The sequence below is a fragment of the Haematobia irritans genome, chromosome 2 (genome assembly GCF_050003625.1).
Source record: "Haematobia irritans isolate KBUSLIRL chromosome 2, ASM5000362v1, whole genome shotgun sequence".
NCBI classification, from domain to species: domain Eukaryota; kingdom Metazoa; phylum Arthropoda; class Insecta; order Diptera; family Muscidae; genus Haematobia; species Haematobia irritans.
In genome coordinates, this window is record NC_134398.1 from 23,618,882 (window position 1) to 23,646,345 (window position 27,464).

Below are 27,464 nucleotides of genomic sequence, written 5' to 3' on the forward strand. Positions count from 1 at the left end.
ATTTCGTGATTGAAGACAAAAAATTTTTTTGTGTGTGTACATGATCATTAAAAAAGCAGAACAGCGATTGGTCAAAATTTAACAAGTATATATGGCCGTAAGTTCGGCAAGGCCGAATCTTATGTACCCTCCACCATGGATTGCATAGAAACTTGTACTAAAGACTGTCATCCACAATCGAATTACTTGGGTTGTGGTAACACTTGCCGATGGCAAGGTATCTTAAAACTTCTTAACACCGTCTTCTCAATTTTAAGTTAGTCCATAGAATTATTATTCAGTTATTAAATAATTCAGTTTGGCATAATTTTCTATAGAAATAAAGTTTTAACAAAATTTTCTACACAATAAAATTTTGACAAAATTTTCTATAGCAATAAAATGTTGACAAAATTTTCCATAGAAATAAAATCTTGACAAAATTTTCTATAGAAATAATATTTTAACAACATTTTCTATAGACATTAAAATTTTTACAAAATTTTCTATAGAAATAAAATTTTGACAAAATTTTCTATAGAAATAAAATGTTGACAAAATTTTCCATAGTAATTATATCTTGACAAAAGTTTGAATAGTAATAAAATTTTGACAAAATTTTCTACAGAAATAAAATTTTGGTAGATTATTTTTGGGGATAGGCTATATATACCCAGCAAAAGAATTTGGAAGTTCTTCCAAAGGCACAACTTTAAAAGGACTTCCAGAAGATGCACTCCCAATGATGTTCTTTATTTTAACTACCCAGGAAGTTCTTTTAATTCAATTTTTATAACTTGGTTTGTTCATACTTTTAATGGATAATTTTAACTTTTTTTGTTTCAAATAGGTTAAAAACAGATTAAGAATTCATAAAATGGTACAAATCATTTAAATTTTGTCCACAAAAATGCTAAATCCAATCTGAAAAAATTGTGAATTTTTGAAAATATTTGAGGTCAAACGTTACCGACAAGCGTTAGAATGCATTAAAACTTATAAAAAATTATAAAAATTATTTATTTGACAAAATATCACAGAATTTTTTAATTTACATCCAAAACATTGAATTCAGATCACACCTAAAGAAGTGATGCAAATTCAGTGCAACGGCTGTTGAAATGGAGGACTTCCGTCCTATGACAAGCCCATGTTAAATTCATCGCTTCTGCGTCAATTTTGCACCACTTCCGGATCCAAAAAGAACATTTTCATTACTTTTTTGGCGATGTTTTTTTTTTTTGCTGGGTAACTATAGACCGATATGGACCAATTTTGGCATGGTTCACCAAGTACCAAAATTTCAACCGGATTGGATGAATCTTGCTCCTCCAAGAGCTCCGCAGGTCAAATCTGGGGATCGGTTTAAATGGGGGTTATATATAATTAAAACCAGTATGGACCAATTTTTGCATGGTTGTTAGAGAATTCTACTAAGACCACGTACCAAATTTCAACCGGATCGGGTGAATTTTGCTCTTCCAAGGGGCTCCGGGGGTCAAATCTGGGGATCGCTTTATATGGGGGCTACATATAATTATGTACCCATATGGACCAATTCCTGCATGGTTGTTAGAGACCATATAGTAACACCATGTACCAAATTTCAGCCGGATCGGATGAAATTTGCTTCTCTTAGAGTCTCTGCAAGTCAAATCTGCGAATCGGTTTATATGGGGGCTATACGTAAAATTGGTCCGATATGGCTCATTTGCAATATCATCCGTCCTACTACTTGTGCCAATTTTCAAGCCGATAGCTTGTTCCGTTCGGAAGTTAGCGTGATTTCAACAGACGGACGGATGAATGGGCGTACGGACATGCTTAGATCGACTCAGAATTTCACCATGACCCAGAGTATATATACTTTATAGGGTCTTAGAGCAATATTTCTAAGTGTTACTAATTTACCTTACCCCCATCCTATGGCGGAGGGTATAAAACCGAAAACTTTGCTCCACTTTATTCCACGGCATAATGGAGCATTTGGACTAAAAACGGATACAGTATTTTATTTTGCGGGCTCAAGTGTATCTACAATTGTGAAATCATTTCGAGAGGACTCAAGCCTAAATATTGTCCCTTCAGTCAGTGGTCACCCATGATTTGGACAATATATCCTATAAAGATGAACATAATGGTGGTGATGATTCACCGTGAGTATTTAGAAGTAAATTTTCGTTCATAAATACATGGTCAACCAACCTCCATTTTCATTTCAAAAAAGTTTTTTATTTTTTATTTAACTAGTCAGTGTGCTTTTAAAGTTCCTGGTTAAACTTTTTTAGTCAAATATTTTTTTAGTGTGACTTTATATAGACGGAAAAAAAATATTTGAAAAATATTTTTTTTTTATAACTTTCAATAATGTTTAATAATAAAATCTATAACATAAACTTAAATTTCCATTTACTTTTAACCTTTTTTAGTTTTTCCCCCCAACATTGTATATAACATGCCCTCATAATTTTTACACAAACAATCAACAACAACAAAAATATCCAAAAAGTTTCATAGCCACTTACCGTCTTTCATCGAATATCGAGGATTACTCATGTCGACTCGTGTCTGATTCTTAATCCAATATATCAAAGGTGTTGGATTACCGGTCGCCTTACATTGCATCGTCGCTGTGTGGCCCACTTCAATGACACGTGTGCTTGGATGTTGTGTTATAACCGGAAAACCTGGTGGTGGTTTGTCAACTGCAAGAGAGAGAATAAGAAGATAAATATGAAAAATATGTGTGTGTGTGTGAGTGTGATGCATTATATTATGCCCCGAAATAAGGATAAAAGCGAAAGCTATAATCAGAGATATATATGTGTGTGTACATCATTATTATAATCTAGGTCAGATATATGGAAATAATAAGGATTTAATAAATTTTACATTTATATGAGGTTCATATTTAATATTGAAAATTATGGGGATGAGTGGCGTTATCTTAATGGGTTCTCAGAATCAATGCAAACGCCAATCTTTATTATTAACTATAACAACAGAGCTCTAGCCTGAGGAATATAGTTACCACTAATAATTTTTCTAAACTATTATGAAAGGGGTTTTACGTACAATTAAAAAAAAATAACTGTGGCTAGTCGTTCAATGTACTATTGAAATCACATCACTTAAGTTTGTAATAGAAAATTATTATGTAGATGGACGAAAGTACATTCTGCATTCGAAGTCATAGTTATGAACGAATTTTATAAAAACCTACTTGGAAGATGATGACCAATATTACTCATCGTCGTGCTTGACTCAATATTTGAATTATTATATTTGAAGCCGATCAGATAATTCATTGGATAAACACTAGGCTAGTCACGGATACAGACGCATGGACGGAAATTAATTTTCTCCAAATATTTTCGAAAGGCCCACGATCCATCCTACTTTAAGGTTCAACTATATTAACTTCTAGAAAATTTGAAGATGATATTTTAATTATACCCTGCGCCACACTGTGGAACAGGGTATTATAAGTAAGTGCATATGTTTGCAACACCCAGAATGAGACGAGATAGACACATGGTGTCTTTGGAAAAAATGCTCAGGATGGGCTCCTGAGTCGATATAGCCATGCCCGTCTGTCCGTGAACACATTTTTGTAATCAAAGTCTAGATCGCAGTTTCAGTCCAATCGACTTCAAATTTGGCACAAGTATGTGTTTTGGCTCAGAATAGATCCCTATTGATTTTGGAAGAAATCGGTTCAGATTTAGATATAGCTCCCATATATATATTTCGCCCGATATGGACTTATATGGCCCCCAGAAGCCAGAGTTTTACCCTAATTTGCTTAAAATTTTGCACAAGAAGAACAATTGGTACTATAGTCAAGTGTGCCAAATTTTATTGAAATCGGTTCAGACTTAGATATAGCTCCCATATATATATTTCGCCCGATATGGACTTATATGGCCCCAGAAGCCAGAGTTTTACCCTAATTTGCTTAAAATTTTGCACAAGAAGAACAATTGGTACTATAGTCAAGTGTGCCAAATTTTATTGAAATCGGTTCAGATTGCGCCCGATATGGACCCAGCAAAAAAAGTAATGAAAATGTTCTTTATAGATCAGGAAGTGGTGCAAAATTGACGCAGAAGCAATGAATTTAACATGGGCTTATCATAGGACGGAAGTCCCCCATTTCAACAGCCGTTGCACTGAATTTGCATCACTTCTTTAGGTGTGATCCGAATTCAATGTTTTGGATGTAAATTAAAAAATTCTGTGATATTTTGTCAAATAAATAATTTTTATAATTTTTTTTTTTTTAATTTTTAATGGATTCTAACGCTTGTCGGAAATATTTGACTTCAAATATATTCAAAAATTCACAATTTTTTCAGATAGGATTTAGCATTTTTTCGCCAAATTTAAATGATTTGCACCATTTTATGAATTCTTAGTCTGTTTTTAAACTATTTGAAACAAAAAAAAAATTAAAATTGCCCTTTAAAAGTATGAAAAAACCAAGTTATAAAAAATTGAATTAAAAGAACTTCCTGGGTAGTTAAAATAAAGAACATCATTGGAAGTGTATCTTCTGGAAGTGCTTTTAAAGGTGTGCCTTTGGAAAAACTTCCAAATTTTTTTGCTGGGGACTTATATGGCCCCAGAAGCCAGAGTTTTACCCTAATTTGCTTAAAATTTTGCACAAGAAGAACAATTAGTACTATAGTCAAGTGTGCCAAATTTTATTGAAATCGGTTCAGATTTAGATATAGCTCCCATATATATCGTTCGCCCGATTTACACTCATATGACCACAGTGGCCAATCTTTTTCTCCGATTTAATTGAAATTTTGCACAGGGAGTAGAATTAGCATTGTAGCTATGCGTGCCAAATTTGGTTAAAATCGGTTCAGATTTAGATATAGCTCCCATATATAGCTTTCGCCCGATTTACACTCATATGACCATAGTGGTCAATCGTTTAATCCGATTTAATTGGAATTTTGCACAGGGAGTAGAATTGGCATTGTAGCTATGCGTGCCAAATTTGGTTGAAATCGGTTCAGATTTAGATATAGCTCCCATATATATAACTTTCGCCCGATTTACACTCATATGCCCACAGAGGCCAATTTTTTGCTCCGATTTAGTTGACATTTTGCACAGGGAGTAGAATTAGCATTGTAGCTATGCGTGCCAAATTTGGTTGAAATCGGTTCAGATTTAGATATAGCTCCCATATATATATTCCGCCCGATTTGGACTTATATGGCCCCAGAAGCCAGAGTTTTACCCTAATTTGCTTAAAATTTTGCACAAGAAGAACAATAAGTACTATAGTCAAGTGTGCCAAATTTTAATGAAATCGGTTCAGATTTAGATATAGCTCCCATATATATCGTTCGCCCGACTTACACTCATATGACCACAGTGGCCAATCTTTTACTCCGATTTAATTGAAATTTTGCACAGGGAGTAGAATTTGCATTGTAGCTATGCGTGCCAAATTTGGTTGAAATCGGTTCAGATTTAGATATAGCTCCCATATATATCGTTCGCCCGATTTACACTCATATGACCACAGTGGCCAATCTTTTACTCCGATTTAATTGAAATTTTGCACAGGGAGTAGAATTTGCATTGTAGCTATGCGTGCCAAATTTGGTTGAAATCGGTTCAGATTTAGATATAGCTCCCATATATAAAACTTTCGCCCGATTTACACTCATATGCCCACAGAGGCCAATTTTTTGCTCCGATTTAGTTGAAAGTTTGCACAGGGAGTAGAATTAGCATTGTAGCTATGCGTTCCAAATTAGGTTGAAATCGGTTCAGATTTAGATATAGCTCCCATATATATATTTCGCCCGATTTGGACTTATATGGCCCCAGAAGCCAGAGTTTTACCCTAATTTGCTTAAAATTTTGCACAAGAAGAACAATTAGTACTATAGTCAAGTGTGCCAAATTTTATTGAAATCGGTTCAGATTTAGATATAGCTCCCATATATATCGTTCGCCCGATTTACACTCATATGACCGCAGAGGCCAATTTTTTGCTCCGATTTAATTGAAATTTTGCACAGGGAGTAGAATTTGCATTGTAGCTATGCGTGCCAAATTTGGTTTAAATCTGTTCAGATTTAGATATAGCTCCCATATATAGCTTTCACCCGATTTACACTCATATGACGGCAGAGGCCAATTTTTTGCTCCGATTTAGTTGAAATTTTGCACAGGGAGTAGAATTAGCATTGTAGCTATGCGTGCCAAATTTGGTTGAAATCGGTTCAGATTGAGATATAGCTCCCACATATAGCTTTCGCCCGATTTACACTCATATGACCACAGTGGCCAATCTTTTACTCCGATTTGATTGAAATTTTGCACAGGGAGTAGAATTAGCATTGTAGCTATGCGTGCCAAATTTGGTTGCAATCGGTTCAGATTTAGATATAGCTCCCATATATATGTTTTTCTGATTTCGACAAATATGGTCAAAATACCAACATTTTCCTTGTAAAATCGCCACTGCTTAGTCGAAAAGTTGTAAAAATGAAACTTCTAATACATATATATCGAGCGATAAATCATAAATAAACTTTTGCGAAGTTTCCTTAAAATTGCTTCAGATTTAAATGTTTCCCATATTTATACCCTGCGCCACACTGTGGAATATTGTGTTCCACCCAAGTACATTAGCCGACTTAAATTTTGAGTCTATAGATTTTTTAGAAGTCCATAAAATTCTGTCCAGATCGAGTGATATTTAAATGTATGTATTTGGGATAAACCTTTATAACAGGTTGCCTGATAAGTCCCCGGTCTGACACATAGATGGCGTCGCTAGTATTAAATGCATATTATTCTTATATAGTACCAACCTTCAAATAATTCGTGTCAAAATTTGACGTCTGTAAGTCAGTTAGTTTGTGAGATAGAGCGTCTTTTGTGAAGCAACTTTTGTTATTGTGAAAAAATGGAAAAAAAGGAATTTCGTGTTTTGATAAAATGCTGTTTTCTGATGGAAAAAAATACGATGGAAGCAAAAACTTGGCGTGGTAATGAGTTTCCGGACTCTGCCTCAGGGAAATCAACAATAATTGATTGGTATGCAAAATTCAAGCGTGGTGAAATGAGCACGGAGGACGGTGAATGCAGTGGACGCCCGAAAGAGGTGGTTACGAAAACATCAAAAAAATCCACAAAATGATTTTGAATGACCGTAAAATGAAATTGATCGAGATAGCAGAGGCCCTAAAGATATCAAAGGAACGTGTTGGTCATATCATTTATCAATATTTGGATATGCGGAAGCTCTGTGCAAAATGGGTGCCGCGCGAGCTCACATTTGACTCAAAACAATAACGTGTGGATGATTCTGAGCGGTGTTTGCAGCTGTTAACTCGTAATACACCCGAGTTTTTCCGTCGATATGTGATAATGGATGAAACATGGCTCCATCACTACACTCCTGAGTTCAATCGAAAGTCAGCTGAGTTGACAGCGACCGATGAACCATCTCCGAAGCGTGGAAAGACTCAAAAGTCCGCTGGCAAAGTAATGGCCTCTGTTTTTGGGGATGCGCATGGAATAATTTTTATCGATTATCTTGAGAAGGGAAAAACCATCAACAGTGACTATTATATGGCGTTATTGGAGCGTTTGAAGGTCGAAATCGCGACAAAACGGCCCCATATCAAGAAGAAATAACTTATAATACCCTGTTCCACAGTGTGGAGCAGGGCATAAAGAAGTTTTGTTCCACCAAGACAACGTACCGTGCCGTCATTGAGAACGATGGCAAAAATTCATGAATTGGGCTTCGAATTGCTTCCCCACCCACCGTATTCTCCAGATCTGGCCGCCAGCGACTTTTTCTTGTTCTCAAACCTCAAAAGTATGCTCGCAGGGAAAAAATTTGGCTACAATGAAGAGGTGATCGCCGAGGTGATTTGCCTCAAAATAGGCCTAACCGAAGGAGTACTACCAAAATGGTATCACTACCAAATTGGAAGATCGTTATAATCGTTGGATCGCTCTTGAAGGGAACTATGTTGAATAATAGAAACTAATTTTGACAAAAAAGTGTGTTTCTTTGTTAGACCGGAGACTTATCAGCCAACATGTTATATAGCCCCCAACACATTTGACGGATGTGATATGGTATCGAAAATTTAGATCTACAAAGTGGTGCAGGGTATAATATAGTCGGTCCCGCCCGACTTTAGACTTTCCTTACTTGTTTTATAGAGAGTTATTGTCCAAATTTATTAGCAAGAGAGATGGACGGACGATTGTATATTTTCCATTCGATTCATATAGTTATGACGAGCGTGATTTTCCAATGGCAACAATACGAAAATTATAGATTTTATTTATTTCCTAAGATGTCTTGCAGAGGAAATATATGAAACGAATTTTTTTTTAAAGTGCAATTGGCCCTTCTTCGAGCTTTATTCGAGGGTGATAGTAATATCAACTTGTACGAAATTTGATGCCTCTTATTAAGTCCCTAAATAGGTAGTGTTGAATGTACATTGTCCGTTTCGTTGACGGAACACAAAGATATTTCCATACTCGAAACGTTAAAAATAATCCCTTTCCGATTATCAGCGCCTTCATAGAAAATAATGAGAAAGTATTTAGTAAAATCGTGTACTTCATTTTTCACTGTTTTTTTTTTCAGTGTACAAAAACTAATGATTGATAACCTTTTCTTCTTTAGATTCGACTTAAATGAATTTTATCCAATCGAACTTTTTCTCCATTATTAAATCAATATTTGTATAAAGACTTTTGCAATTTCTGGTCATTATTTGTTGTGGAGTAGTATTTTTTCTCATCATAAATATTCTGTATTCCAATTTTGCTTATTGCTTTCATATAACTACTGCTGCAATCGCAATACAAAAAAAAAAAAAATAAAAAAATTAAATAAAATAAAATCATTTTAATTTAAGATTCTCTTATAAACTTATTCACACATTTCAATTAAATTCATTTACTGTATTGTGATTTTTTTCCGGTATTTTGACATATATGACATATCATATTGTATGTGTATGAGAGTGAAGGAAGAGGATAATTTCCATTTCGTTTTATTTGTTTTTCTTATTGTATTAATACAATACTCATATTTGCCTTTATAACGAGAATTGAGAAAAACCAAATCGATATGCCAATGACAAAAACCATTTGTGACACATTCTCTGACATCCGTGCCTGCTAGTTGCCTTTATACAAATGTTAATAGGTGAAACAAAAAGTGTATACCATTATGACTATTGCATGATTCCGGGAATTTTTTTTCCAAACAAATATGACCATGGAAATGTAATAACTCAATATAGGAATGTGTAAAAAGGTATAATTGCCAAGGAGTAAAAAATGTATGATTTGAAAACTAGACCTTTTTTTCTAAAAATAAATCGGACAACTTTTCCCTAACATCGCCTTATATACTATGAATGTTCCCTGTATGAAATACTTTCATTCGAATTTCTAGTTGTCGATTATAGTGCCATATAAAACTTTGTATATAAATATAAGCACACAGAAATATTTTCAATTAAACCTTGTGCACTCCATGGATAAGTGACCTTTCCACGTGCGGCGGATTATGGAAACATTTTATTTTTAATTATTATCTCCGTAAAATATCTATAGAAATTTTTTTGAAAATTGTATTTCGTTGAAAAACTAGTTGATGTGAAATTTAAATAATTTATTGTTTAATATTTCTATAGAAAATTTTTGCAAATTTTATTTCTGTAGAAAAATTTTTTAAAGTTTTATTATTATGTAGAATAATTTGTCAAGATTTTATTTCTATAGAATATTTGGTTAGAATTTTAGTTCTTTAGGAAATTTTGTCAAAATTTTATATCTATAAGAAATTTAGTCAATATTTTATTTCTATAGAAAATTTTGTCAATATTTTATTTTTATAGTAAATTTTGTCAAAATTTTATTTTTATAGAAAATTTTGTCAACATTTTATTTTTATGGAAAATTTTGTTAAAATTTTATTTGCTATTAAAAATTTGGTTAAAATTTTATTTCTATAGAAAATTTTATAAGCATTTCATTTCTATAGAAAATTTTTGCAAAATGTGTATTTATATAGAAAATTTTGTCAAAATTTTATTTCTATAGATTTTTTTTTTAAATTGTATTTCGTTGGAAAACTAGTTGATGTGAAATTTAAGTAATTTATTGTTCAATCCATTAATTCTTTAATTAACAATTATTTGGAATAGACGATGAAGTTCGTCCATGTAATGGATAAATAAAGGTTCCAAAAAATATCCAATAACTAAAGGAATAAAAATTAAGTTTTAAAATTAATGTTGGGTCAAATTAACCCAAGGAGTGCACATGGGTTAAAAAGTTAAAATTGAAAATTTGTGCAATTAATTAATTAACTGGCAGTTAAAGCCTAACGGAGCTACATGAAAATAGCCGTAAGTCAGTTAAGAAAGTAATTGCAAATAGTTACGTTAGTAATGAAAAAATTAACTGATTAACCCCCATTTTCATGAAGCTCCGTTAGTGCTCCGTTAGCTAACGAACTTTTAAACCATAAAATTTTCAGTTAAAGTTAACCGGAAAAAAGATATTTGCAATTTACTTTCTGTTAACTGGCAGTTAACGCCTAACGGAGCTACATAAAAATTACCGTAAATTTAATAGAATGAATCAAATATTTAATTGAAATTTGCCAATAAAATCAATTAATTTTTTAGTCAAGTATTTTTTAATGTCCAATTAAAACTGTGATTGATACTATAATTTTCGTGATTGAATAAAAAAAATGTTTGTGTGCAAAAACACAATAAAGTGGGATAAAGCAAAAATTGGCCAGAGAAAGTCCAAATTAAAATTAAATTAAACATTGTTGTTGTTTTTTGATTTCAGCTTAAAACCATGCATTGACTAAACTACAATTGTAGTTTAACCAACAGAGGTAAAAAATGTTTGTCAAATTTATTTGGGCAAAGCCCTATAGACTGCAAGATGGTTGGATGGACGCACGTTTCGGAATTACCACATTCCTCATCAGCATCCTCTACTTGCAGCAAAACTGTCAACCAATTATCAGAATAAATTCAGTCAGTTCATTAAACCCAACAATGAGCCACACTTGAACCTTCCGAAAAAAGGTTTTGCATGATAGCCGGCTTATGCCGAAATAAATTCGTACAAACATATCTCTTTTCCTATGCCACTGTCAAATCATCGATTTGAGTGCAGTTGGCTGGGTTTATTTTGAGCGTGCTTCCTTTTTTTTTCATTCGTTTTGTTTTGTTAAAATTAAAATTAAAATTAAAATTAAAATTAAAATTAAAATTAAAATTAAAATTAAAATTAAAATTAAAATTAAAATTAAAATTAAAATTAAAACTAAAACTAAAGTTAAAATTAAAATTAAAATTAAAATTAAAATTAAAATTAAAATTAAAATTAAAATTAAAATTAAAACCAAAACCAAAACCAAAACTAAAATTAAAATTAAAATTAAAACCAAAACTAAAACTAAAATTAAAATTAAAACTAAAATTAAAATTAAAATTAAAACGAAAATTAAAATTAAAACTAAAACTAAAATTAAAATTAACCTTAAAATTAAAACCAAAACCAAAACTAAAACTAAAATTAAAATTAAAATTAAAATTAAAATTAAAATTAAAATTAAAACTAAAACTAAAACTAAAGTTAAAATTAAAACTAAAACTAAAATTAAAATTAAAACTAAAATTAAAACTAAAACTAAAACTAAAACTAAAACTAAAACTAAAACTAAAACTAAAACTAAAACTAAAACTAAAACTAAAACTAAAACTAAAACTAAAACTAAAACTAAAACTAAAACTAAAACTAAAACTAAAACTAAAACTAAAACTAAAACTAAAACTAAAACTAAAACTAAAACTAAAACTAAAACTAAAACTAAAACTAAAACTAAAACTAAAACTAAAACTAAAACTAAAACTAAAACTAAAACTAAAACTAAAACTAAAACTAAAACTAAAACTAAAACTAAAACTAAAACTAAAACTAAAACTAAAACTAAAACTAAAACTAAAACTAAAACTAAAACTAAAACTAAAACTAAAACTAAAACTAAAACTAAAACTAAAACTAAAACTAAAACTAAAACTAAAATTAAAATCAAAATTGAAATTACAATTAAAATTAAAATTAAAATTAAAATTAAAATTAAAACTAAAATTAAATTTAAATTTTATTTTTATTTTAAAAATTCATTAAAAAATTTTTTAATTTATTTAAATAAATTTAATTTTACAAAATCTTTCGAATTAAAATCAATATACGTAAACAATGTTAGGAGAAACTGTGCCAATTTTTCTTCGTTAAAATTTTTTTATAGAAATTTTTCCACAACTCTCTTCCTCTTGGTAATGGTAACATTTTTTACTTTCTATAAAAAAATCGTTGGAATTGACCTTCTGTAAGAAATTTCGTCGGAATGTACTTTCTATAGGAAATTTCGTCGAAATATACTTTCTATAGGAAAAATCCTCGAAATTTACTTTCTTTAAGAAATTTCGTCAAAATTTAGTTTCTATAAGAAATTTCGTCGAAATTCAATTTTAATTTAAATTAATTTAATTTGTCACAATTTACTTTCTATTGGAACTTTAATTTCTATAGATTTTAAAATTAAATTTCAATTTTATTTTAAAAATTTATTTAAAAAACAAATTATTTTAAAAATTAAATAAATTTTATTTTAAAAAATCGTTCGAATTAAAATCAAAATACGTAAACTATGTTAAGAGAAACTGTGTCAAGTTTTCTTCGTAAATTTTTTTTTGCAGAAATTTTCCACAATTTTCTTTCTCTTGGTAATGGTGAAATTTTTTACTTTCTATAAAAAAATCGTTGAAATTGTCCTTCTATAAGAAATTTCGTCGAAATTTACTTTCTATAGGAAATTTCGTTGATATTTACTTTCTATAGGAAATTTCCTTGAAATTTACTTTTTTTAAGAAATTTCCTTGAAATTTACTTTTTTTGAAGAAATTTCCTTGAAATTTACTTTTTTTGAAGAAATTTCCTTAAAATTTACTTTTTTTAAATTTTTTTCTTCATGGATTCACAATATCAAATGTAAATTTAACAAAACTTTTATTCCTAGGTATTATAATGTTATTATTTGATATTAAATGTATAATTGTAACATGTAACTGTAATTATAAGAATCTAATATTCTTGTTGTACATGTCATAAATAAATCAAAATTAAATTTAGTTTCTATAGGAAATTTCGTCGAAATTTAATTTTAATTTAAATTAATTTATTTATTTATTTATTTATTTTAGTCTTTGGATTTGCATTACAATCCTTACAGACTAAGCTTATTACTAAAAATATATAATATCTAATGATTTACAAAAATCAAATAATGTAGAAGAAAAATCCAACCTAAAATTTGAGATCCGATTAAATTCCTTTGAAGCACGCACAATTGGTTCATTATATGAATAGTTGCTACGATGAATTGGAATGAAGAGTAGGTTTTGACGACGCAAATTATGACAGGGAATATTAAATTGTATTAATTCAAGCAAATCTGGAGCATCTATGATACCATTAACTATCTTGTACAGAAAAATCTGAGATAAAAATAATCTTCTATTTTCTAGTGTCTTCATACCGATAAGTCGACATCGGTCCGAATATGACGGTTCAGGATCTGTGAAAGATATTGAACTCAGGGCAAATTTAATAAACCTCTTCTGAATACGTTCAATACGAGTAACATGGCACATATAAAAGGGATTCCAAATCACACTGGCATATTCTAATCTAGATCTAACCAATGACATGTATATATTTCTAGCAGTCCTTACAATGCCTTTTAACAAAGGCTAGCATTGCATATGCCTTTGGCACAATGAAGTCAATATGACCCACAAATGTAAATTTAGAATCAAATATTACTCCCAAATCCTTCACATTATCAACATCTTGAATACAAAAGGAATCTATGAAATAATTCGTAGAAATCCTAATCCTGGCCTTGCTAAATGTGACGTTAAAACATTTAGCTACATTAATATCAAGTCTATTCTCTACACACCAATTCACAATATTATCTAAGTCATTCTGTAGTCTAGAAAAGTCAGCATAAGATTCAACCCGTGAAAAAATTTTCAAATCATCAGCATAAAGTAGTATATTCGCCCACGCAACACATTCAGATATATCATTAATAAACAATATAAAAAACAGAGGTCCTAAAACACTCCCTTGTGGAATACCGGATGTGGCCCTATATACATCAGACACATAATTTTCTATTCGTACATAACAAAGTCTATTACACAAATAAGAAGAAACCCATCTCAAAAAATTAGAATGAAAACCTAAACAAGCTAACTTTTTCAAAAGTATACTACGTATCACACGATCAAAAGCCTTCGACAAATCCATATAAATGGCATCAACGCAACTTCCAAGCTCAAAAGAAGATATGCAATATTGCGAAAAAATTGTTAAGTTCGTAATGGTCGAACGACCCCGAACAAACCCATGCTGATTCATCGATATTATCCCTTTAACATGAAAATACAATTTATCGTAGATAATATGTTCAAATAACTTAGAAATATTAAAAATTTTTGAAATAGGTCTATAATTGCAAACATTATCTTTTGAACCTGATTTATGTACAGGTGTTATCCACATTACCTTCCATCTATCAATAAAGACACCCTCTTTCAGTGATCTATTAAAAATATGTAGAAGTGGTAGTAATAGGGAAGAAGAAATTTTTTTTATAAAAAATGAACTCAACCCATCACTATCAATACGATTAGTTGACTTTAACTTTTCAATACCTGCGAGAACATCACAAGTCTGAAGTTTCATACAACCTAAATTCAAATAAGAGTTATCATAAATTCTAACGGAACCTGTAAAACTACTATCACTGACAAAATTAGTCCTAAAATAATCAGCAAAGATGTTGGCAGTTTCTTGCAAAGAATTCGAGGACTTATCACCGAAATACATCTTAGAAGGGTAATCTGAATGCTTGCTTTTAGAATTAATAAAAGTCCAAAATGTCTTGGGATTATCTTTAATATTTGACTCTAAACCCAACATGTATTGTCTATACAAAAACTTATTCAAAAAGTTGAACACCTTTGAATATCTAACATAGAGAGATTTATGAAAACTATCATTCGTGGACCTAAATAATTTATGGTGCTTATTTCTCAGATTTTTCAGCTTTTTCAATCCACGCGTATACCACGGTAAATTATGTATCCGCGGCTTTAAATGAGGAATATTCGCACCACAAATATTAAAAATAGATCTCAAAAAATTGTCGTAGCAATCTATTACATTACTGTCATTAAACAATTGTTTCCAATTAATATTACTTATCAAAGCATTAATAACATCGAAATTACACTTATTAAAATCAAAACCACAAATATAAGAGGTGGACTTATGATAGGAATAAAACTCAACAAAAATCTCTAATGGATTATGGTGCATATCGGATCTCGAAAAGGGCTGCATACATTCAAAAATATCATATTTCAAATCATGATCAATAAAAACTAAATCCAATATCTTACAAAGACGATTAGAAAACTTATTAATTTGAGTTAAATTAAGACTAAATAAACCATCTATTACATTGATCTCAAAGGGCTTATTAACATTGGAAGCCATAAGCATATTCGAATTTCTATCAAGTGACCAAACAACATTACTTAAATTGAAATCCCCTAAAACCAAAAACTTACTCGAATTGAGATCTTGAGCCAACTCTATAACATTATTTATGTGAGCATCATACAACTCATCAGAAGATCTTGGCGGTATATAAGAGACACACAAAACCAATGTACCACTATCACCAGATATAGAAATACATAATTGATCTATTATAGAATCAGAGCAACGCATGGAACATAAAGATGTCCTCAATTCCTTCCTTACTGCAATCATAACGCCACCTCCCTTTCTACATCCCGTCGTTACAAAATCTCTATCCTTACGATAGACTCTAAACACTGACTGTTCAAAAACTTCCTCATCTAAAAAATCACTATTTAGCCATGTTTCTACAAGAACTATAACATTGTAATCAGATTTAAGAGATTCATTGTAAATGTCACTTAGCTTAGACCTTATTCCTCCTACATTCTGATAATATATCTTAAGCTTATGAAAACTTGAACTAGCAAAGCCTATAGATTTGCAGGTTCTATTATTTTTAATTAATTTATTAATTTAATTTGTCAAAATTTACTTTCTATAGGAAATTTTGTCAAAATTTAGTTGTCATAGGAAATTGCATCAAAATTTGCCTTCTTATACGAAATTTCTTCGAAATTTACTTTCTATAGGAAATTTCATCAAAATTTACTTTCTATAGGAAATTTAGTTAAAATTTACTTTATATAGGAAATTAAGTCAAAATTTACTTTATATAGGAAATTTTGACGATATTTACTTTCTATAGGAAGTTACGTACAAATTTTCAATCTCTTGGTAACATCGTATACTTTTTATAGGCAATTTTGTCGAAATTTAGTTTCTATAGAATATTTCGTCGAAATTAGTTGCTGTAGGAAATTTTGTCGAAATTATTTTTTCTACAGCCAATTGAGTCAAGATTTACTTACTGTAGGAAAATTTGTCAAAATTTACTTTCTTTTAAAATTAAAATTAAAACTAAAATTAAATTTCAATTTAACTTTAAATTTAAAATTAAAATTCAAAATAAAATCAAAATCAAACTTACAATAAAATATATTAATAACACTAATTGGAACCCCCTATTAATACGTTATACGAATTTATTTTATACCAAAAAGTTCATCTGTTAGCAAACAATTGGATGTATGGATATAGGGATGGGGAATACCAGTGTTTATATTAAAGCATGTCTGGTGTGAAATTAAAATAAAGCCACCAGTACCAACATATAACAATGTGGGAGTAAAGGGTATTTACTTTTTTATCCTGGCTCCATATTGGGTTTTTTTTATCTCTCTCCATGTAAATTTAAATAAATGGCGAGCGTCAAGTAAACAAAAGAGGAACTTCAACGAATACACCTACCCAATACAAGGGAATATGTGCATCAGGATTTCAAGTTCTTTTTTATACGATAATATAGTGCAAAAGAAAAGAGAAAAAAGAACACAATGGAACAAGGAGACCATACCAAATCATCTCCATAAAAAAAACTACCTCATGCATATGACAGTCATTCAGAAATAAAGACAACCAGATGAACATTGCCCATTGTGGACATATTTGTTATGAGTAAACCATGTATTTATAGATTTACTGGTAGAATTTTTAGCCATGCTGTTTCTTGCCCTCATGTTATGGATTTCATAACTAAATACCTTTATGGTAATACTTCCTCCTGTTGTTGTCGTCATTATTTGTCATTGTTGACATCTGACATATATTGCGGGAATTGTTGTTGATCGTTGGTTTCTTATTGTTATTATTTTTGAAATTTTTTAAGTGATATTTTTAACATCAATTTAGTATCGCCAAAAGAAAGTCTATTATAACAAAAAAAAATATATTTGTATCCTTTTTATCTCTAGGTTGCTTAATTTCTTTAAATTAATATTTTATTCAACACCCATAGGAAAATACCAGATACCCTATTATCCTACAGATCCTCTCTTAATATTTTCAAAAATATATACATATACGAATATAAATATCGTCTTTCAATATTTTATTTAAAACTAATGCAGATAAAAAATTTAATTTATTTTTTTTTAACTCTTAAGACTATAATAAATTTCCGCTTACATCATTCAATTTCATCATTGGTTAATTTAAACCAAACTTTCTCATATCAAGGTTAAGATAATATTCCACATTTCTTCCAATTCTTCTTTTCACTTTGCAATATTATCTATCTCATGAATTCTACTTCAATTGACAAGCTTTCTATCAAGTGACAAATTTATCTGTGGAAACTTAAGTAGGATATGGAATAACACCATAGATGAATATAAAAACTATTTGGAAAATATATCTATAGAGAAAAAAAAATAAGACCTCAACGTAAATGTAGCCAACTTGCAAAGTAAAAATGCTAAGACTTATTAGCAAAGTGAACTGCAAAATCAAGGAGAGAAGTGTATCATCTAACTAAATATTAACACTAATGGATAGTGACAGATAACACAATGAATAATTTCACAGAAGTGTCAATATCGATAAGGTATGTATGGTAAATCCAATCTAGATTCAAAAAAAAAAAAAATAAAAACGAAAAAATTAAAGGAAGAAGAAAGAAAGAAATTCAAAGGTAACAAGTATATACGGCCGTAAGTTCGGCCAGGCCGAATCTTATGTACCCTCCAATCCACAGAAACGCAATCCATAGAAACTTCTACGAAAGACTGTCATCCACAATCGAATTACTTGGGTTGTGGTATCTTAAAACTTCTTAACATCGTTTCCTATATTGTGAGTTAGTCCATACGTGGTATATATTAGACAAAAAAAGTTATGTATAGGTAAGTCTACAAATAAGTACGAATTGATATGGACTTTTGCACGGTAGGTAGAGACACAGAATTAAAATATAGGGGTCGCTTATATGGGGTTTATATAGAATTATGAACTTGATATGGACCAATTTGTGTGTGATTGGGGATCGATTTATCTGAGGGCTATATATAACTATAGACCGATATGGACTTAGTTAGGCATGGTTGTTAACGGCCATATACTAGCACAATGTACCAAATTTCAACTGACTCGGTTGAAATATGCTCCTCCAAGAGGCTCCAAAACCAAATCTCGGGATCGGGCTATATATGATTATGGACTGATATGGACCACCTGTGGCATGGTTGTTAAATATCATATACTACCACCACGTACCAAATTTTAAAGAGATCGGATGAATTTTGCTTCTCCAAAAGGCACCAGAGGTCAAGTCTGGGGATCGGTTTATATGGGGGCTATATATAATTATGGACTGATATGAACCAATTCCTGCATGGTTGTTGGATACCATATACTAACATCACGTACCAAATTTCAACCGAATCGGATGAATTTTGCTCTTCCAAGGGGCTCCGGAGGTCAAATCTGGGGATCGGTTTATATGGGGCCTATATATAATTATTGACCGATTTCGACCAATTTTTGCATGGGTGTTTGAGACCATATATTAACACGTCGTACCGAATTTCAACTGAATCAGATGAATTTTGGTCTTCCAAGTGGCTCCGGAGGACAAATCTGGTGATCGGTTTATATGGGGGCTGTATATAATCATGGTCCGATGTGGACCAATTTTTGCATGGTTATTAGAGACCATATACTAACACCACGTACCAAATTTCAGCCGGATCGGATGAAATTTGCTTCTCTTAGAGGCTCCGCAAACCAAATCGGGGGAATGTTTATATATGGGGGCTATATGTAATTATGGACCGATGTAGACCAATTTTTGCATGGTTATTAGATACCATATACTAACACCATGTACCAAATTTCAACCGGATCGGATGAAATTTGATTCTCTTAGAGGCTCCGCAAGCCAAATCGGGGGATCGGTTTATATGGGGGCTATATATAATTATGGACCGATGTGGACCAATTTTTGCATGGTTGTTAGAGACCATATACCAACACCATGTCCCAAATTTCAGCCGGATCGGATGAAATTTGCTTCTCTTTGAGGCTCCGCAAGCCAAATCGGGGGATCGGTTTATATGAAAGCTATATATAATTATAGACCGATGTTTGCATGGTTATTAGAGACCATATACTAACACCATGTACCAAATTTCAGCCGGACCGGATGAAATTTGATTCTCTTAGAGGCTCCGCAAGCCAAATCGGGGGATCGGTTTATATGGGGGCTATATATAATTATGGACCGATTTCGACCAATTTTTGCATTGGTGTTTGAGGCCATATATTAACACTACGTACCAAATTTCACCTGAATCATATGAATTTTGGTCTTCCAAGAGGCTCCGAAGGTCAAATCTGGTGATCGGTTTATATGGGGGCTATATATAATTATGGACCGATATGGATCAATTTTTGGATGGTTTTTAGAGACCATATATTAACACTATGTACCAAATTTCAGACGGATCAAACGAAATTTGCTTCTCTTAGAGGCTCTGCAAGCCAAATCGGGGGATCGGTTTATATGGGGGCTATATATAATTATGGACCGATGTGGACCAAGTCTTGCATGGTTGTTAGAGACTATATAATAACATCTTATTTCTATAAACAAATCTTATTTCTATAAAAAAATTTCGTCTAAATCTTATTTCTATAGAAAATTTCATCAAAATCTATAGAAAATTTCGGCCAAATTTAATTTTTATGGCAAAAATTCATCGAAATTTAGGAAATGTCGTCAAAATGTACTTTCTTTAAGAAATTTCGTCCAAAATTTTCTTTTTATGGGAAATTTTGTCAAAATTTACATTGCATTGAAATTTAACACAAATTTTTCTTCTCTTGGTAATTTTTATAGGAAAATTCATCGAAATTTACTTTCTACAGGAAGTTTCGTCGAAATCTTATTTGTGTAGCAAATGTCGTCTAAATCTTATTTCTATAGCAAATTTCATCAAAATCTTTTTTCTATAGGAAATTTCGTCAAAATTTAATTTTTATGGGAAAATTCATCGAAATTTAGTTTCTATAGGAAATTTCGTCGAAATTTAGGTTCTTTAAGAAATTTCGTCCAAATTGTCTTTTTATAGGACATTTCGTCGAAATTTAGTTTGTATATGAAATTTCGTCGGAATTTACTTTCTACGGGAAATTTCACACAATTTTTTTTTCTCTTGGTAATTTTTATAGGAAAATTCATCGAAATTTACTTTCTATAGGAAATTTCGTCGAAATCTTATTTCGATAGAAAATTTCATCTAAATATCATTTCTATAGAAAATTTCATCAAAATCTTTTTTCTATAGGTTTGGTTTCGTCCAAATTTAATTTTTATGGGAAAATTCATCGAAATTTAGTTTCTATAGGAAATTTTGTCGAAATTTACTTTCTTTAAGAAATTTCGTCCAAATTGTCTTTTTATAGGACATTTCGTCGAAATTTAGTTTGTATATGAAATTTCGTCGGAATTTACTTTCTACGGGAAATTTCACACAATTTTTTTTTTCTCTTGGTAATTTTTATAGGAAAATTCATCGAAATTTACTTTCTATAGGAAATTTCGTCGAAATCTTATTTCGATAGAAAATTTCATCTAAATCTTATTTCTATTGAAAATTTCCTCAACATCTTTTTTCTATAGGAAATTTCGTCCAAATTTAATTTTTATGGGAAAATTCATCGAAATTTAGTTTCAATAGGAAATTTCGTCGAAATTTTCTTTTTATGGGAAATTTCGTCGAAATTTAGTTTGTATATTAAATTTCGTCGGAATTTACTATCTATAGGAAATTTCACACAATTTTTTTTCTCTTGGTAATTTTTATAGGAAAATTCATCGAAATTTACTTTCTACAGGAAGTTTCGTCTTATTTCTATAGAAAATTTCGTCTAAATCTTATTTCTATAGAAAATTTCATCAAAATCTTTTTTCTGTAGGAAATTTCGTCCAAATTTAATTTTTATGAGAAAATTCATAGAAATTTAGTTTCTATAGGAAATTTCATCGAAATTTACTTTCCGAAGAAATTTTTTGACGAAATTTTTTTTCTATTCATATTTCTTCGAAGTTTCTATAAGGATATTTCTTCGAAATTTAATTTCTATAGGTTAGGTTAGGTTAGGTGGCAGCCCGATGTATCAGGCTCACTTAGAATATTCAGTCCACTGTGATACCACATCGGTGAACTTCTCTCTTATCACTGAGTGCTGCCTGATTCCATGTTAAGCTCAGTGACAAAGGACCTCCTTTTTATAGCCGAGTACGAACGGCGTCCCACATTGCAGTGAAACCACTTAGAAAAGCTTTGAAACCCTCAGCAATGTCACCAGCATTACTGAGGTGGGATAATCCACCGCTGAACAACTTTTTGGTGTTCGGTCGAAGCAGGAATCGAACCCACGACCTTGTGTATGCAAGGCGGGCATGCTAACCATTGCACCACGGTGGCTCCCTTTTCTATAAGAAAGTTCGTCAAAATTCAGCTTCTGTAGGAAATTTAGTTTCGTTAGTAAGTTTCGTCGAAATTTTTTTCTTTAGGAATTTTCGTGATATTTATCTCTGTAGAAAATTGCATTGATATCTTATTTCTGTAGGAAATTTCGCCGAAATCTTATTTCTATAGGGAATTTCGTCCAAATTTACTTTCTATAGGAAAATTCATTGAAATTTACTTTCTACCGGAAATTTCGTCGAATACATAGTTTTATAAGAAAATTCGTCGAAACTTTATTTCTATAGAAAATTTCTTCAAAATCTTAATTCTAGAGGAAATTTTGTCGAAATTTTTTTGCAATAGGAAATTTCATAGAAATTTACTTCACATAGCAAATTTCGTCGAAATTTAGTCTCATTAAGAAATTTCTTCGAAATTTACTTTCTATAGGAAATTTCGTTGCAATTTATTTTCTATAGGAAATTTCGTAGAAATTTACTTCAGATAGCAAATTTCGTCGAAATTTACTTTCTATAGGAAATTTCGTTGCAATTTACTTTCTATAGGAAATTTCGTTGCAATTTCTTTCTATATAAAATATCGTCGAAATTTAATTTCTAGAGGAAAGTTTGTTGAAATTTGGTTTCTATAGGAAATTTACTTTCTAAATTTAAAATTTAGCTTCTACAGGAAATTTCTACGAAATTTGCTTCCAAAGGTAAGTTCTTTGAAATATTATGACATTTAACTTCGTAGAAAATTTTCTATTTCTATATTAATAGTTTCCATTTTTTGTTTCAATTCATTATTCCACTTGTTTTTTGTAATTTTATAAAAATGTATACAGCTTTAAAATTTTATAAAACTTTCATTTATGTTCTAACTTTTTGGTGGTTGTCCATGAAAATATTCGTCCATATAATTTGTTGCTATACTATAAGGATGTGTATTTGTTTTTTTTTTATTTTCCATTACTACAATTTCCTATTACAATTCATAATTTGATGTACCTATACAATAGTTGAGTCTGCAAGTTTTGTAAAGTTTGTATTGTTGATGAAATTTAATTTAATTTCAATTTGATTTGACTACAATCTAGCAATAGCTTTATGATGACTACTTGTCAAGTGCTACAGCAGACATTGAACAATGGAAGATTTTTGAGATCGGATGTTAATTAATTGAAATATGAAGTGGTAAAAGCAAGAGGAGATATTTCTGGAATTGCAAATTATTTTAATTTTTTTGTAATTTATTAAAATTATTTTAAAACTTATGGCAGTATTAAATTAATTTTTTTTATTTAGTTTTCTTTTTTAATCTACAGCCCCCACAGTGTATGAGTTGCAGCGAATACGGTTCATAAATGCTGAAACTTCAGTACATTTCAAGTACCTTAGCCAAGGTTTCGGTCTATGTTAACGAAGAATATGATAATGGCTGGATTTGCACAGAGCATCATCCCAGTAATGTTGATCCATTCACTGTTGTGTTCGTGTATAATTTTTGTAGGGATTCTTGGTGAATCGCAATCTCATTTTAATGTTGATAGGATGTAGGCGGAAGCAGATGAAAATTCTAGATGTTCGACTACAACTTTCCATTTTGCAAATAGTTTTGATGTTATTCGTCTTGGAGAACTTGAGAATGAACAGATATAGCAACAAAAAAAACATGGTTTATTAATATTTAAATATACTACTTGAAGATGATGCAATATCTGCAAGGAATGTACATTTTGCCTTTGCTCTTGTTGGTAATACAAATAAGATTTTTTTTGTTGAATTTAATTTTTATTACAAGTCTGTAACAAAACAAAACAAAAAAAACAGCTAAAGACAAGATAAAGTTAAAGCCTAGATTTCATGTTTATTTTTATTCTTGATCCAAAAGGGAATGCTTTGCTGGGGAAGGCATTTATAATTTAATTTCAATTTCTTGTTTTCTCTACTTCCTACTTGATTTGTAGACGATTGTTTGGGTTTTCTGTTTGTCAGTCTTGGTTTCGTCTTACTTGCATTGCAATGTGAAACTTGCGTTTCCGTTTCCGTTTTGAATCATTCCACACTCACTGTGATCTAGTTGTAACATAGTATGTGTTTGTTTGTATATGTGTACATTTGTTTATGATATCCACTATACATATACAAGCTTTGTATATTTATCAGTTTATATTTGATTTAAATCATATTGTTGCTGTTTCCATATACAATATTTTTTTTGTTGTTTTTATTTTTCAATATTTTTATTTGCTTTTTTTTCTACTATCATTGTTGGATTATTGTTTTGCTGCCCATGCTCCCTGTATATATGAGTACCAGTATAGCCTCTAGTGGTTGTTTTTATATCCGTTTTCTGTTTGAATTCAATTTAATGCTATAATAAATCATTGCAAATCCATTTGTATTGTCAGCGCAGGCAATATGAAATAGAAAAATACAACAAAACAAAAAAAGAACAACACCAGTAGCAAAACAAAAAAAAAATGAACCTGTCCCAGAACTATACTAGACGAAAAGTACTCAACCATGGCTAGATGTATATCTCTTAGCTGAAATATTGCCATCACATAGTAGATGTGTAACTTGAGTAGTTAGATGAGGCCATAGATCCTGATGATGTTTGGATGAGGAATGAGACCAAAATCGGCAATGATTGAAAAACAAAAAAACAAACGACGATGACAACAAAGATGAAGTAGGTTACAATTTGTTTACATATATATGGGAACTTCATGGAAAATAGAAAAAAAAATACAATATAAAAGAATTCGAAAACAGGAACCTGCTATATACATAAATAAATTTAGAGGAATTTTCCCTTAAATAAAAAAAAATCATGGGCATTTCCTATAGAATGTAAATTTTGCCGAAATTTTCTTTTGATGCTAAATTTTTATAACATTTCGAGGGAACTTCAACACAAACTCCCATAGAAAGTAAATTTCAATGAAATTTCCTTTAAAAATAAATTTCGAAGAAATTTCCTATAGAAAGTAAATTTCGAGGAAATTTTCTATAGAAAGTAAATTTCGAAGAAATTTCCTCTAAAAATAAATTTCGAAGAAATTTCATATAGAAATTCGAGGAAATTTCCTATAGAAAGTAAATTTCGAAGAAATTTCCTATAGAAAGTAAATTGCGAAGAAATTTCCTATAGAAAGTAAATTTCGAGAAAATTTCCTTTAAAAATAAATTTCGATGAAATTTCCTATAGAAAGTAAATTTCAAGGAAATTTTCTATAAAAAGGAAATTTCCTCTAAAAACAAATTTCGAAGAAATTTCCTATAGAAAGTAAAAGTTCGAGGAAATCTCCTTTAAAAATAAAATTCGAGGAAATTTCCTATAGAAAGTAAATTTCGAGGAAATTTCCTTTAAAAATAAATTTCGACGAAATTTCCTCTAAAACTAAATTTCGATGAAATTTTCTATAGAAAGCAAATTTTGATGAAATTTCCTTTAAAAATCAATTTCGAGGAAATTTCCTATAGAAAGTAAATTTCGAGAAAATTTCCTTTAAAAATAAATTCGAAGAAATTTCCTATAGAAAGTAAATTTCGAGGAAATTTCCTATAGAAAGTAAAAGATGGAGGAAGTCTCCTTTAAACATAAATTTCGACGAAATTTCCTATAGAAAGTAAATTCGAGAAAATTTTCTTTAAAAATAAATTTCGAGAAAATTTCCTTTAAACATAAATTTCGATTATATTTTCTCTAAAAATAAATTTGGAGGTAATTTCCTTTAAAAATAAATTTCGAAGAAATTTCCTATACAAAGTAAATTTCAAGGAAATTTCCTATAGAAAGTAAATTTCGAGGAAATTTCCTTTAAAAATAAATTTCGAGGAAATTTCCTTTAAAAATAAATTTCGAAGAAATTTCCTATAGAATGTAAATTTCGAGGAAATTTCCTTTAGAAATAAATTTCGAGGAAATTTCTTATAGGAAATAAATTTCGTGGAAATTTCCTATAGAAAGTAAATTTCGAGGAAATTTCCTATAGAATGTAAATTTCGAGGAAATTTACTTTAAAAATAAATTTCGAAGAAATTTCCTATAGAAAGTAAATTTCGAGGAAATTTTCTATAGAAAGTAAATTTCCTTTAAACATATATTTCGAGGAAATTTCCTTTAAAAATAAATTCCGAAGAAATTTCCTATAGAAAGTAAATTTCGAGGAAATTTTCTATAGAAAGTAAATTTTGATTAAATGTTATTTAAAAATAAATTTCGAAGAAATTTCCGATAGAAAGTAAAAGTTCGAGGATATCTCCTTTAAAAATAAATTTCGAGGAAATTTCCTATAGAAAGTAAATTTCGAGGAAATTTACTTAGAAAGAAAATTTCGAGAAAATTTAAAAGTAAATTTCGAGGAAATTTCCTATAGAAAGTAAATTTCGAGGAAATTTCTTTTAAAAATAAATTTCGAAGAAATTTCCTATAGAAAGTACATTTCGAGGAAATTTTCTATAGAAAGTAAATTTTGATGAAATTTCCTTTAAAAATAAATTTCAAGAAAATTTCCTTTAAAAATAAATTTCGAAGAAATTTTTTATAGAAAGTGAATTTCGAGAAAATTTCCTTTAAAAATAAATTTCGAAGAAATTTCCTATAGAAAGTAAATTTCGAGGAAATTTCCTATAGAAAGTAAAAGTTCGAGAAAATCTTCTTTAAAAATAGTTAAATTTCAAGGAAATTTCCTATAGAAAGTAAATTTCCTTTAAAAATAAATTTCGAAGAAATTTCCTATAGAAAGTAAATTTCAAGGAAATTTCCTATAGAAAGTAAATTTCAAGGAAATTTCTTATAGAAAGTAAATTTCGAGGAAATTTTCTATAGAAAGTAAATTTTGATGAAATTTCCTTTAAAAATAAATTTCGAGGAAATTTCCTATAGAAATTAAATTTCGATGAAATTTCCTATAGAAAGTAAATTTCGAGGAAATTTCCTGCAAAAAGTAAATATCAACGAAATTTCCTATAGAAAGTAAATGTCGATGAAATTTTCTATGGAAAATAAATTTCGAGTCAATTATCTACAAAAAGCAAATTTTCATTTAGAAAATAATTTTGACGCAAATTCCCATAAAAAAAAAACCGGCAAAAATTTTAATAGCAAATAAATTTTGACGAACTTTTTTTTTATAGAAAACAAATTTCGACAAAAGTGTTTATGGAAAGTAAATTTTAATTAAATTTCTTATAGAAAGTAAATTTCGACAAAATTTTCTATCAAAAATAAATTTCGGTAAATTTTTTTATAAAAAGTAAATTTCGATTAAATAATCATTTCATATAAGCAGTAAATATTGACGAAATTTCTTACTGAAAATGTAATATCCTAAAGAATTTTCTTTCTAGGAAATTTTCTAAAGAAACTAAATTTCGACGTAAATTGCGAGGA

The 27,464-nt window shown here is 30.0% G+C and overlaps 1 protein-coding gene across 1 annotated transcript in view; it reads right to left on the minus strand.

Moving 5' to 3' along the window:
• Nucleotides 1–27,464, minus strand: part of Lar (tyrosine-protein phosphatase Lar) — a gene marked incomplete in the record, with an annotated part of 1,210,349 nt that overhangs the window by 232,984 nt on the left and 949,901 nt on the right. Inside the window, 1 exon segment of the mRNA XM_075293564.1 lies at nt 2,505–2,684. Coding sequence (XP_075149679.1) covers nt 2,505–2,684 — 180 coding nt within the window.